The 15,374-nt window shown below is 30.0% G+C and overlaps 1 protein-coding gene across 1 annotated transcript; it reads left to right on the top strand.

The window, feature by feature from the left end:
* The first annotated feature begins 10,202 nt into the window (after positions 1-10,202).
* Positions 10,203-13,029, top strand: LOC145619579 (protein FAR1-RELATED SEQUENCE 5-like). The gene is made up of 6 exons (XM_081674294.1): positions 10,203-10,277; positions 10,419-10,696; positions 10,784-10,885; positions 10,974-11,225; positions 11,310-11,881; positions 12,245-13,029. Exons 1-6 carry the CDS (start codon positions 10,203-10,205, stop codon positions 13,027-13,029), a joined length of 2,064 nt encoding a protein of 687 aa, XP_081530420.1.
* The last annotated feature ends 2,345 nt before the right edge of the window (positions 13,030-15,374 follow it).

A 15,374-nucleotide genomic window follows, 5' to 3' on the forward strand; every position in this document is an offset into this window, starting at 1 on the left:
CACTTTTTTTCATCCACATCATACCTGTAACCCAATGCATTACTGACTGTCTTTTTGTTGAATGGTGTTTTTGGTCCAGATTGCACTACTTCATCAGAAAAATCCACACCAAAATGCTCAAAAACTTTGGTTAACCACATCCCATAAGGAAGGAATAAGCCTTTCTTTGTTCCCTTTTGAGTTGCAACCATGTAGTCAATCATCATCCTTGGCATATTCATCTTCACGCCGGCAAGTATAAAGTACATGACCAACATGTCAAGATATGTTAAAGAAGATAGTCTACCATTGCGGCAATTGAACGTGTAGAAAAGAATCAAATGCAGCAGACGAGTAGGCAGTGGCAGATCATTAATTTCTGGTTTCTTATGTCTACCAGCGTCCTCTTCCATTAGCACAAGATTGAGACATTTCTGTTGATCAAATGCCTCAAGAGTACTCCATCTCTTACCCGGAAGAACGGTGTGCACCCCTTGTCGCGGGATTTTCAAGATTCTAGCCAATAAACTTTCATCCAACTTAATCTCTTTTCCCTTGACCCAAGTGTATATTACTCCCTTTGTTTTGTTAGCATGATCAAAGTGAGTGTAGAATTGGCGAACAAGGTCAGGGTATATGGGATGCTGTTGAGTTAGCAACTTCTCCCATCCTTGGAGTTTAAACCACTGATGTATAAAACCAGCATGGGCTTCACCGAGGGATTCAAAGTCTACATGTCGCCCATCACAAATTGCCCGATTACTGATGTCTTATAGTACAACTCTCGGTACAGGTTGGACCGAAACCGTTCATCAGCTTCTGGTGCTTGCTCAGTGCTAACACCTGCTGCAGCATGAGAAGGTCTTGTAGGAGTGGATGCAGATTGCCTTGTTGTTCTTTTTGTAGGAGGGGAAGTTTCTTCCAACCCAACTATGGGTGCCCCTCTTCTTGGTCTCTTGTTCTGTCGCCTTGCTTGTTGCTTTACTTTAACCATTTTTCTGAAAAAAAAAATGCATAAAGTCTTGTAAGAAATATTGGTGTAGATTTTAAAGATAAGTGATCCAGCCTAATAGAGTAATCATAAAACCAATGACAAGTTGAATAGTTCATTCACTTTCAAATGCAAACATGTATACACCAATAGAATGAAATATCATTACCAAAGGTTAACAGAACAAGGCATTTACTGTCATAGACAAACATGTATACACCTAAACTACACAGGGTCATTACATATGAAAAACAAAACATGCCATATTCTTTCAAAGGCAATATGATGTACACCAGAATAATAAATGATCATTAGCAAAGGAATTTACTTTCAAAGGGTACCAGGCATAGATTAAAACTACAAATGGCCATTACCTAAGAGAATAGAACAAGGCATTTACTTTAAAAGGATAACAGGTATAGATTAAAATAACAAAGGCTCATTACCTAAGAGAACAGAACAAAGCAATCAGAGACAAATAGGTATAGACCAAATTATAAAATGGTCATAACCAATGACAAGCAGGAAAGCATTCAATGTTAATAGGCAAACATGTGGTGACCAAACTAATAACTGATTATTGCCAAGAAAAACAAAAGGGTTATTCACTTTTTTAACAGTGCCACTCATCATCAAAGACACAAAAAGAAAAAAATCATAAAGTAAAACAGAACAATGTAATTTTTGCTACAATATAGTCAATTAGCCTAGAAACCAACACTTGTAAGTAATAATTTATTATACATTGCTCTTGTAACAGCAAAATTCACATTAGACAAAGTAACAAATAAAGTTGTTCAAATTAAATAATTTAAGTTATCTAATAATCGAAAAACTACCAACAATAGAGAAACTTGTGAAATTTAGGACTGAATTACAAATATTATATGCAATTAGGTCTATATGTTAAACCTTTATTATCGTATATAAATTCAAAGCAAAAAAAAAACTGACAAAACATAGTATACACACGAACTCGACGAGTCGAAAAAACATGAGAATTGCTCAAAAATTGGAATAAAGCATGAAGAAGAACGGAAAAAGCACAATCATGAGTAAACATTCCCAAAAAATGAAGAAAAATCGGAACAATCTAAAAAAATTATATGCAATTATCCCAACATTACATTCTGAAGTTGTGATCTTAGCATAAATTCAAAGTTTATGATAACTAAACCCAAAAAAATGTAATTAAAGCAAATTACTTAAAAAAGTACATACCTTTGTTTCGGGTTTGAAGTCGATGGAGGTTTTTTTCAAGAGAGAAGGAACCAATTTTGAGAGGTGATTGTGGAGAATGGTGGTTTTTGAAAAATGGGGGAGGGTTGTGAAAGGTAAAGGCGGTTTTACAATTTGTATTTCTATTTTTTATTTTTTACTTTTTTGACGGTTCAATAAAACATTTTTTTTTTGTTTACTTAATGGAGAGTTATTGTGAATTTTGTTTAAATTTGTTTTTTTAAAATAGAAGTTACATTAATCGAGATGAATAAGTGGGTGGGAGAGATGGAGTGTAGAGGTTGATATGATATGGGATAATGATGACATTTATGAAGTGACTTAATGTTTATGCATATTTATCTTTCATTTATTAATTTCTTAAAATTCTTAAATCTTAGAGTTTATAAAATATGTGTGACAACATTATGTAATAAGATGTTATTAAAAACTAGTGTTAAACCAAATAAATTTTTATTTACTAAACATTATCATACATCTGTAATCACCAACATCTATTTGGATCATAAACAATTATCATTTATAAAAATTGCTTAAGTGAACAACCCTTAATCACGTATGCGTGACTTTTTGAACAATCATTAGTTTCAAAGAGGTCTTACTGTGTCAGAAATAAAATACTACATACATGTGTTATGAATTGAATGTTAATATCTATAATGTCACTTTTATAATATTTTGGGCACGTTGGTGTCATTAAACAAGTGACACAAGTTCGTGTCTATATTTGTTATATATTCTTAATACGAAGTATCATGGAGTTTAACTTTGTTGTTATTATAATTAATTTTGTTTGTAATTCTAGATAAATGTATAGGTTAATACCTACTTTAATACAAACCTTTTTCAAATAGTTAATCTAAATGCTCGTATTTACCTTTCTACTGTAGTTACTACTTTTTCATAACATCGTCTAATTAATGAGTACAGTTTACATGATACCTTTTTTTTAAAAGAAAAATTTGACATGCATTTTCACTATGAACATATAAAATGAAATTCATTTTATTTTATTATTTTTTTTTCCGTTATGCATAAAACGCTGTTACAAATAGAGTAATAATTTCTTTTTCCCTAAACCACTGATATCAATTAAGAAGATTGATATTAATTGAATTTTCCAATATAAACATATCTGATGAACCTAAAAATTGGAAAAAATATATGAACGATGCTTTTTCGTGGTTATTGCAGTCAACCTATTTATATACAGTATTGTGTTGCTATATTTACTTTAAATATCTTATATGATGCGTAAATTATCCTCTATAATTTATGTCAAGAATTGACCCATTCAAAATTCAGTGCTTATTTCTTGGCTAAAATAATGGAAACAAAAAAACAATAATTATGCAAATGAGCTTTTTTTTATATATCCTAATAATGTAAGGTTTACATAATTATAATAAAATCATTAAATATAATTATTGATGGTATATTTATAAAAGCTTATTTCATTACATTATTCTATTGCCTTTGTTAATTTTTATTTTTAATTTTACACTCATATAACATTTCTTTTCGAATTGTATAATGTTTCAAGATAAGTAATAACATGTATTTATATAGGTCAACACATATAACCATAAAAAAAATACTTTATTAATCACTACTAATATTACATTAAGTCTAATAAATTCTTAAGACGGGAAAATCATAAAGTCATGGAAGCTAAATAATTGCATATATATAATCTAATCCTCCAATGTAAGATCAACAAAATCAAAAAATTTTGTAATCTTTGACACTTTTTCGGGACGCTTTGTGAAGGATGTTGGATACCATGTTTCTTCATCTGATACCATATCATCTAGCATTTCTGCAACCTCAAGAACACGCTTTCCATTTTCATTTAAGGGCATCTTTTCGAACATATAATTCTCTCTGTAGTACGAGTTAAGTTCAAGACGAAAAAAATTTTGTAAAAACTCTGGCTGACCTACTATCAAAGACTTCGCTTGTGTTATACCACAATCGATGATTAGTCTTTTCATAAATATCCGAAATTAGATGAAATCTCTAGCATGAGAGACATCATCACCAAGTATATCGGGAGGAGGCCCACCATTCATTTTGTCATCATATGGCATCCCATTATCCATACGATACACCGATACTTCATCGTCAAAGATCATTCTAACCGTAGGTAATTGCCCACAAGAATACAAGATATCACTAACCTTTTTTTCCCCAATAGTGTAAAGCAAATGCGAAATAAATAAACTAAAATTAATAATGTCAAACAAATGATCAAAGACAGCATCCGGATTAGGAGCCATTTTTTAATAAATTAAAATGACAAAGAGAAAGATAAATTGTGGAAGTAGTAAAAGAGAAAGCGATTGTGATGAATAACCATTGTGCTTTGAAGCGGTAATGTACCCATGTATATATAGCATAAATGTGGCGCCAAAATGCATCGATTTTCCCACCAAAATGTGGCGCCAAAATGTGCAACCTTTTTATTTATTTTTTTTAGTTTTGAAGAAGAAAAAATGTGTAACTTATTTGGTTTAATATTATACTGCCTAAGAATGGAATAAATCCTACAAACCAAAATAAATATGTAAAAAAAATAACTACAAAAAACATTAATACTGATTTTAATTTACGATTGAAATACAATATTGTAAAATAAAAAATTATTCCTAAATAAAATTAACATATGATATGTTTCAAAAAAAAATTAACATATGATAGATGACCCAAGAAATAATTAAACCTATCTAACAGGTAACATCATATCTTTAATTGGAAATTACATATAGTGTTTCAAAAATTCAAATTACCCTTTTTTTTGGAATTATTCCATTTACTACTACTTATTTTAAAAAAAAAAAATAGATTAAAAAAAAATGTGTTGCAACTATTATCAATTTATTGGTATTGGCTTAAAAAATAATTATATATTACATAGTTTAGCGATAAACATGATGTCTTTCATATTGTGTGCATCGCTTTAGTCATATCTTATACCCTAACATCTTTTGTTAACCTAATATATGTTTCATATATTTATCAACAAAATCACTTCCACCAATTCTCTATCTAACTTATTCCCGAATTAGGTGCAGCTTAAATATAATTTTACGGTAATATATGATATTATCTTATGTGAATCAAATATATCTTATATATTATCTTATCTTAGAGTAAAATAAATAATAAATAAATTTTGAGTTAAAAAAGGATAATATATACATATCAGTAAACCAAACCAAACCAAACCAAATATTGTACATGTTCACACGATCTAAAAAAAGAATTTTAAACTTTTTAAAACGGCTGTAAAAAAAACATAAAAAAAAACTATTTAAAACGGTTAGATAAATTATGCAGTTACCAAAGATATTATCTAAATTCAAAAATAAAATCTTCACCCATGATCATAATACATTGTAACCATAATTATAGCCACTTAATAAGGAGTAACCATTTATTAACATGTACAGTTTTTTTTTTTTTTTTTAAAAAAAAAAAAAAAAGAAACCATGTACAGATAATTCATATAGATTAGTTTCAATCCCCTTGAAATTAAATTTGTCAACTTGAATAAAATAAAATTCCATATTTTTTACAAAAAAAAGTAACCACAGTATAAATACGAAAAAAAAATGCAATTTAGATATCAATATTAGTAAAATCCATACATTACATTAGTCATTACATATAAATTGTTCAGCACAACTACATTTAATAAATTTTTGTTTGCAAAATAAACATTAGTAATACTTAATAACTATTACATTATTTATTTTGACGTAGACGTCGCAAAGCCATAAATTTAAAATAATCCGGCTTTGGCCTCTTAATTTTAAATCCACCAGGGTTGTCATTGAACCAAGTCCACCTCCGACGCACTCTAGAATCATTCACATAGAACGGTATAGCCCTACCCCACTCACGACAGACAACCATTGATTGAGCAACCCTTTTTTCACTCATTTTTGACCAAATTAACTCCATCACGGTCTTGATTCCGCCAACACAAGGACTTTTGGGATCAATAGGTATCACATCATGAAATGTGCACAATTGAAAGTACAATGCTTTTGGCAGCGGAGGAACATACCACTTAGGGTCCCTCATTATATCTTCCGCTATATTATGTAAACAGTTGCAAACCCTAACGTCAGATGGTCCGTTTTGCTCATCAATTATCCTCTGTCTTTTTAACTACCATTCATCATAGTTTGAAACATCATTTCCTTTTTGTTTTTTATTAGAAGATGTATTGCATCCATCATCGTCCAATGGCCTTTTGCCTACAATACGAACGCCCTGTGCATGGTATTTGAAAATTAAATGTAATAATCGCACCAAAAAAAACATTATAAAAACATAAAATGACTTCTCTATATTAACATATGGTTTAGGAAATGCATAACATATAATTAATGCAAGTTATGAACAATTTAAGAAATCATTATATATAGTATGATAATAAATATATGATTTAGGAAATGCATCAAACACATAAAATGCATCACATACAATAATACTAAATGAAAGATACTGTTACTATATTTATGTTTGTGTTATAATAGTATAATGAATTTCATAATAATTAAATAAGATCAATTATGAAAAACATATCTAACACATACACTGTCTTGCCCATCCTCTACATTGTCTGAATTAATCTCTTTGATCTCCATTCTGTCTTAATTAATGTGTGTATGTGCGTTTTATTTATTTATTTATTTATTTTTGTGTGTGTGTTAAAAGATATTAACATGTAGAATGAAGTAATTTATAATAAACAAAAGCAAATGACAGTTTTCATTGTGTAGCCGTTCTTTGTGGATAAGAACATGCAAGTTACAGTTTTTTTTTTTAAATTTTTTTTATTAAACTTTAATTTTATAATTTTAATTAAAACAAAAAATACACACCATTGTAGGTCTTAATTATGCCATATGTATGGTAAGCTTCGATTTTTAGTTTGGAACAGAGGTGTTAACCTACACATGGATAGGACATTACCTTTCTGAAACATCTTAAATATTAAATGCTAACGAGTTACCAAAAAAAGGGATAAATAAAACGAAACATGAATTAGATTTTGTAATGAGTCGCTAATAAGCTATAGACATATCTTATTGTTTCAATTTCTATCATTTCTCCTAAAATTAAGCAAACACTATCCAATACAGTATCTATCATCATAAAGGAGTTATAATCTATATATTTTTGTTTCCTCTTTATTTTTTTAAGAAAAGATATTGTGTATATATCTTTCTCCAATTCTCCTAGAATTAAGCAATCACTATTCAATATAATATCTTTTTAAAATTAAGCAATTAATATTCATAATCAATTCATAAATGTCTGTTTACAAACAAGGCCTTAGATTATATTATGAAAATAATACTGTAAATGTTAACAAAATATATGATATGAATTAACATATCATATTATAGCAAATATCCAAAAAATAAACTTAAATTAGCATACCAATAAAAGCTGTATGGTAACAAAAATTTAAATTGCTCCTAAAATTAAGCAATCAACACCTATAGTTATATTTTTAAGCTTTACTTATAGTATTATTTATTTGTTATTAATTTCAAATCAACCAAAGAAAAATTTTAAAAGTAAAAACTAATAACTTGTACCTAATGTTGTATTTGACATAATATGTCATGACCAACTACATTATATGACATGACTGATTAAACTTGTTTAAGTGTTTCTTGGGTTAGCTTGAAAACTTTATTGGTTTTTATCAATTATTTTTTAGTCTTACGAATTTATATTACAGGCAGAAATATGATTAGTAATTCTATAAAAGGTTATTTTAGGATTAGATTGACTTTACTAATATTTATCTTATGATATCTAATCTGCAAGGATTTATTCCTGTTTAACAAAATACAATTTAATATTGAACTAAATAATCTCTAAAGGGATATTGGAATGCACATTTTGGCGCCAACTTTTGGTGGGAAAATCAACCATTTTGGCGCTAATTTTATGCTTTATATTCGTAGCTAAATCACCTATTGAAAGCAGCACAGTTATTCACTACCTATCATTTACCCTATTAGTGAAAACTATAAATTTTTCTTCTTAATTTTAATATCATCTGAAATGCCTCCTAGTCCAGAAGCAGTCTTTGATCATGAGTTTGACATATTTGAATTTAGGTTATTTATAACTCATTTACTTTATAGTATTGGAGAAAAAAAAGGTAAGCGACATATTGCATGCTTGTGGGCAATTACCTACGTTAGAAATGGTTATTGCCGATGAAGTTACAGTGTATCGTATGTTTAAAGGATTTCCCTACGATGACAACCCGGATGATGGGCCTCTTCCCGGAATGTTAGGTGATCATGTAAGTCATGCAAAAGATTTAATCGAAATACGCATATTTATGAAAAGACTAATCATCGTTTGTGGTGTAACACAAGCCGAGTCTTTGATTGATGATGTACCCGTGTCAGAGTTTCTTAAAAACATCTTTCGGCTCAAGTTGAACTCCTACTACAAAGAGCAACACATGTTCAACAAGTTACCGTTGAATGAGAATGGAAAGCGTGTTCTTGAGATTGCGGAGACGTGTTATGATGTTGTTTTAAATGAAGAAACATGGACTCCAAATTGGTTCACCAAACGTACTGAAAAAGTTCCCAAGATAACCGTATTTATTGATTTTATTGATCTTACGTTGGATGATTAGATGTTTTTAATTGTAATAATTAACATTTATGTTATTATGTTTTTAATTTTATGATGAGTCTAGTTAATGTCGAATAAAACCATAAGGGTTTTTGCTTTGTTTTTTATTTTTTTTATATTTGTGTGTCATAATCATTATATTCAATAATACGGAAATTTTTTTATTGTGGTTGCTATATATTATGCATAGGTGAATTTTTAATTTATATTTTATTTGGAGAGAAAGTTTATACTTACTTAAGTTATTATACTATTCTTGCCTTAAAAAAAATACTTTAATTAAAATATGCTGAGATTTAAATCAACAAAGGTTATGGTAAACTGTGCTGAGATTTAAATCAACAATACTTTAATACTTTAATTAAAAGAGTAATAGAATAATTTGCACCGTAATTATAGGCACTTAATATGGAATAATTAGTTATGGTAAACTGTTTAGTTTATGGTAATTAAAATCATATTCATGTTAATAGCCAAAATTTATGTTAATAGGGGATTATTAAACAACATAGTAATTAGCGCTACAGAAATTTATGTTAATGATTTCTGTATAATATTGTAATAAGAAAAGGGTTCGATTTATTAATTCAATCAGAAATCGTGTAAAAGGGTTTAACATATAAACAAAAAGGTCATTACCTTAAAAAAAATAGTGAAATAAATATAAATATAGAGAAATATATATTTCATAAATGTTTACATGATATTTAACCCTTCATGAAACAATATTTGCGTCAAGTTAGAGAGGTCCTTCCTACATTATGTTTATAATGTAATTATATAAACATAAATATTGAGGTGATTTAAATACTAATCTACGTAAATGTGTATTAACCAAAACATGAATTTGTCAATACCAATTATCAGACTGGTTACATAAAGCAACGACAATCTATAATAAAATAAGGTTGAAAAGATTTACCTCCCATAACATCTATTCCCCTAGCTTGAGTTTCTCATCAGTAAAAAAAAAAAAATTGTTTTTAAAATTCTGATATAAACAAATAGTTAAAAAAAATATCTTTCAAACAAAAAAAATAATTAAAAAAATAATTATATATGTGTAAAGATAATTACCAGAAATATAAAAATATTAAAATCTTCCGTAAAATATTAGTCAAATATAAGAATGACGTAAAAGATTTGTAATTATCAGTTACCAAAAAAAAGGGATGATTCATTATTATCCTTTATAGTGGTTATTTACATGTACGTACATTTAGGGTTTAATTTTTCAGTAACCGTATACAACCTTTTTCAAACTTTGAAATTCAAATTCTCCACGAGTCTGTGGTGTGTTTAGGTTAATATGGATGTTGATGGAGAAGAAAGCTCACATATGCATGCTAATGATACCAATCAAGCTGATGATCATGTTGTTGAGGTAGGTGAAATTAAAATTTTTTTACTGTGGTTTGTTTATTTTTAATTAATTTATACTTTATTAACGACACATAGCAAAAAACTTGATTTGTTAGCAATGTAAAAAAATCCTAACTACGACATTTGTCCCCTAATTATACAGGATATTGATGATGTAGATGAGATTGATAATGTATCAGACACTGACGATGATGAAATTCTTGATTCGTTTGCTGACATGTGGGAAAAAATTGGCAAGAAGATAGAAGAATTCACTTTTCAAGATATGCAACAACTGTCTATCAAAAGCCATCATACTTGCATTAAATTTTATAAGATGTATGCCAAGGTTAAAGGTTTTGGAATCCGTCTAAAGCATGCAACAACGAGCAAAATTGATGGTCATCCGACTTCTCAAAAGATTTGGTGTAACAGAGAAGGGTTTTGAGAAACGAAACACTTTAAAAGACCTGATAGAAAGCGTAGAGAGAGGCCGATAACACGATGTGGTTGCAAAGCATTCATAAGTTTCAAGTGGGATCATCGGGATGATTCATGGTATGTGAAAGAATTTGTGGCTGAGCACAATGGCCATGAATTAGTTCCCATGAACCAAGTCTATTTTGAAAGGTTGGTTTTCACTTTTTGTCATATACATCATAACTAATTAGATATTACATTCGTTAAATAATTTTCATGTTGTTAAAATACATGACAGGAGCCATCGAAAAGTCAGCGAAGCCGATGAGCTTCGAATTAAGTCCTTAATTGAGTCTGGAGTGAAACCATCCATCACTATGAGGAATTTAGCAATAACAGCAGGGGGAATTCGTGAAGTTGGGTTCTTAACAAAAGACTTGTATAATACGTGTGAGAAGTTCAAAAAACAGGAAATAAAGGATGGAGACACAGAAACCGTGTTAGCGTACTTACTTGGAAAGAAAGCCGCTGACCCTTCCTTTTTTTTAAGGTAAACACGTGATTGATTATTTTGTTTTGGCGTTCCACCCGGTTCACCCCTTTGGCTAATATGGTTCACCCTTCTTTTTTTAAGGTACACACGTGATGATTATGATGGGATTGACAAAATGTTTTGGTGTGATGGGATATGCCAAGCGGATTACAAGGATTTCGGATCAGTAATTGCATTCGACACGGCTTATAAAGTCAACGCGTACAACAAACCATTTGTGGTGATTGTAGGTGTCAACCACCACAGAAAGACCGTGCCGTTTGGTGTCGCTTTGATCGCAAATGAAAAAACAGACACGTACATATGGGTGCTTAGACAATTACTCGAGGTGGGAGGCAACGTTGCTCCTTACACTGTTGTCACGGATGGGGACAAGGCTATGGCAACCGCTGTTGAAGAAGTGTTCAAACATGCTCACCATAGGCTATGTCTATGGCATCTTATGCGCAACATCAAGGGCCATACAAACAGACGCTTTTGCAGTGGAATCATGAAATGTGTAGACGGCGCTCGGACACCATCTGAGTTTGAACAAGCATGGGAAGACTTAATGAAGGCATATGATGAAGTGAGAGATAAAAAGTGGGCACAAGATCTGTATAATGACAAAGCAAAATGGGCTGAGGCTTATATGGTTGGACAACTTTATGCAGGTAAGTACATTATTTTATATATGCAATGACCAATAAGTATATAAATCATTACATTTACTGTTCTGGCGGTTACCTATGTATTTGATCTTACTAATTTATCCTTGGTGTAATGATGCATGCTTATATAGGTGGTTACCCATGTATTTGATCTTACTAATTTATCCTTGGTGTAATGATGCATGCTTATATAGGTGGTTACCAATTATATATTCTTGAATAAAACTAGTGGTTTTTTTTTTGTGCAATGCTAAACATATTTGTATGTCATTACCAATGTTTTCTGTTTTTATATAAAAATATGCAGATGTGCAGAAATATGTGTTGAGTGATAGATATATTAGTCATTACCTATTTTATGTGCAGGTATGAGAAGAACTCAAAGATGTGAGTCTATGAATAGCACACTTAAAACGGTTATAACATCTAAGATAATGTTGTATCGTTTTGTGGAGTTGTATGACCAAGTGCTTGAATATATCCGATTTGAAGAAGACAAAGATGATTACCGATCCACTCACACATTTCCCGTTATAACTGGTGTGTTGACTGAAATAAAAACTCAAGCAGCCCGAACCTACACAAGGAATGTGTACGAAGTGTTTTGTAAAGAGCTTGAGTTTGAATCAAGACACATTGTGACAAAGGTGAAAGAAGAGAAAGGGCATCGTGACGGGTCGTCAACTACCTACGTGTTAAATGATTGTGTGGTGAAACATTGTAATTACATTGTGTACTACAATGATAAGCTAAAACAACTGGTTTATTGTTGTATGAAATACAATGCAGTTGGTCTACCTTGTCGACATATGTTTGCGGTCATGAAATATAGAGGAATGGTTGAACTACCACAAAGTTGCATTCTTCGAAGGTGGACAATAAAAGCGAAGAGCAATATATCAAATTCATTGAAGCAGCAAGAACTTCAAAAGAGAAATGATCAGGCATCGGCAAATGGGCGTTATACTTTCCTCAGTGGTCTAGGTACACAGCTTTGTAGAATGGTTTCCACATCGTATGATCGATCTATTTGGCTAAGAGACAAATTAGCAAAAATGATCCTGGAAATAAAGAAGGAGAAGAAAAATCCTAAGGAGAAGGATATCATAAGAGAAGAAAAGAAAAGAAAGGGCAGGGGTAAACCTAAATAGAATGTTAAGACTACTGGGAATGTAAATGTCGACACAATGGTTCATGATATTGGCCAGTCTGTTCATGACATTACCGATCAGGGTACGCATTGCCAAGCCGGGTCTCAAGGAGCTGCTCCACCAGTCATCAAACGTGGTGGTTTTGTTGACCTTTTGATAAAGTTCATGCCAAGGACATACAATGTTGGAGATGCAGCAACTGCTATAGATAGCTATGAAGTCAGTAAATTCGAGAAAGTGCCAACCATATTCGATTGGGATCCGAACACTGGTTATTAGTTATCTTATAAATCTTAATTCTTAGGCTGAAATAAGTGCTTACAGTTTTTGCACAAGTACTGTAGTTTTTTATTTGGTTTGTTATCAGATTTTTTTTTTTTGGAGTTTACCTGAATTAGTTTTGGTGATTACCTAAGTATCGAACTGAATAAAATACTTTCGAGACATGTTTATCTTCTAAGCTTTTAATGTTTTGAATATTTATTTATTTATTGTTTTGATTCTATCTAAGACACGTTTCATGTTTTGAATTTTTATTCTGTCACTATTAATTCTATATTTTGAAAAAATTTAAGTATTAATTCTTGAAATCATTTTTTTTTTTGAGTGAAAATTCGTAAAATCATTGATGTGTATCAATTATAGTTACAACAAATCAATTTTTTTGGGTAATGTTAAAAAGAGAAAAATAAAACAAACTATTAAAAAAAATCTTTTTATAAAGTTTAATCTTATAAATCTTAATTCTTAGACTGAGATATGTGCTTACAGTTTTTGCACAAGTACTGTAGTTTTTTATTTGGTTAGTTGTCAGATTTTTTTTTTTTGGAGATTACCTGAATTAGTGTTGGTGATTACCTAAGTTTCGAACTGAATAAAATACCCTCGAGACATGTTTATCTTATAAGATTTTAATGTTTTGAATATTAATTTCTTTATTGTTTTGATTTTATCTAAGACACGTTGCATGTTTTGAATTTTTATTCTGTCACTATTAATTATGTGTTTTGACAGAATTTAAGTATTAATTCTTGAAATCATTTTTTTTTTTGAGTGAAAATAGGTAAAATCATTGATGTTTATCAATTAATTATAGTTACAACAAATCAATTTTTTTTGGGTAATGTTAAAAAGAGAAAAATAAAACAAACTATTAAAAAAAATCTTTTATAAAGTTTATCCTTAAAACAAACTATTAAAAATAATCTGTTATAAAGGAATATAATCTTAAAGTTATGCTATATATCATAAGATTATATTGATTCCATTTTTTATTTCTTTGTGTTTTCCTTTTGACAAAAAAAAATAAAATTGTTTCTTTAATTAAAAAAAATTACCCAATTGCACGGATTTGGTTTACGTGTTTTAAGGAGTTGTGTTTTGTAACCATTTATTTTTTAAATAAAAAAATTAAAAAAAGTGTTTTAAAATCAAGCAATCTCAACCGCTTGTTTTTTTTACCAAAAGTAATGGCGGTTACTTTATGTTTCACGGCATTCGAAACAATTCACTATTCAATATCTCTCTCTCTACTCTTATAACTTTCTCTCTCTAACTTCATCCTTCTCTTCATCTTCTATTATACATTTTTCTACACCAAATCACACTCAAGACGGTGCAAACGACGGTGACGAAGGCGGCCCTAGCAACTACAAACGACATTGTAAGTGTACTTGACTAATTGTCTTTAATTTCGAGTTTGTAGAGTTGATGTTGTTTACGCTTGACTATTTTAGAAATTGAAATTATGATTTTAGAATTACGAATTTACAATTTTATTTTTTTTGTTAATTGTTGTTTAATTCTGGAAAAAAACTTGTGGTGATTTTTTGGTTTATTGTTGTGATGTTTGTTGTTATTTTCTCAATTAAAAAAAAAAGAGCAATGACATGAGAATTATAGTTGCATGTCTAATTAGAGAATGTTGTTAAATGTTGTGATGATTATGGGTTATTCTGATGTTTGTGGGTTCTGTTCTGATGTTAGTGAGTTAATTTTGAAGTACCATGACTATTTCTTCCCATTTAGACTGTCAAATTTGTGGTTAATTTTGAAGTTACATGACTATCTCTTCAATTTAGACTGTCAAATTGTAATGTCAAATTTTTTTTTTTTATTTTTTTTTTTACATATATAGTGAATTATGACTACACGAAAAAGGAAAACAAGTAGTAGTAGTGCACCAGCAGAAAAGAAACCGAAACTGCAACCATTCCCTTCTAGAAGTTCAACCACGGTAAATTGAAATTTTGTACTTGTTACTCATATTGTTCTTACCATGCACTTCACTCATTTCTTAATTAGAAATATTTGCAATTGATTTGTGTTGTTTAGGTGCCGTGGAA

This window comes from Chenopodium album, chromosome 27 (assembly GCF_948465745.1).
Source record: "Chenopodium album chromosome 27, dcCheAlbu1.1, whole genome shotgun sequence".
NCBI classification, from domain to species: domain Eukaryota; kingdom Viridiplantae; phylum Streptophyta; class Magnoliopsida; order Caryophyllales; family Amaranthaceae; genus Chenopodium; species Chenopodium album.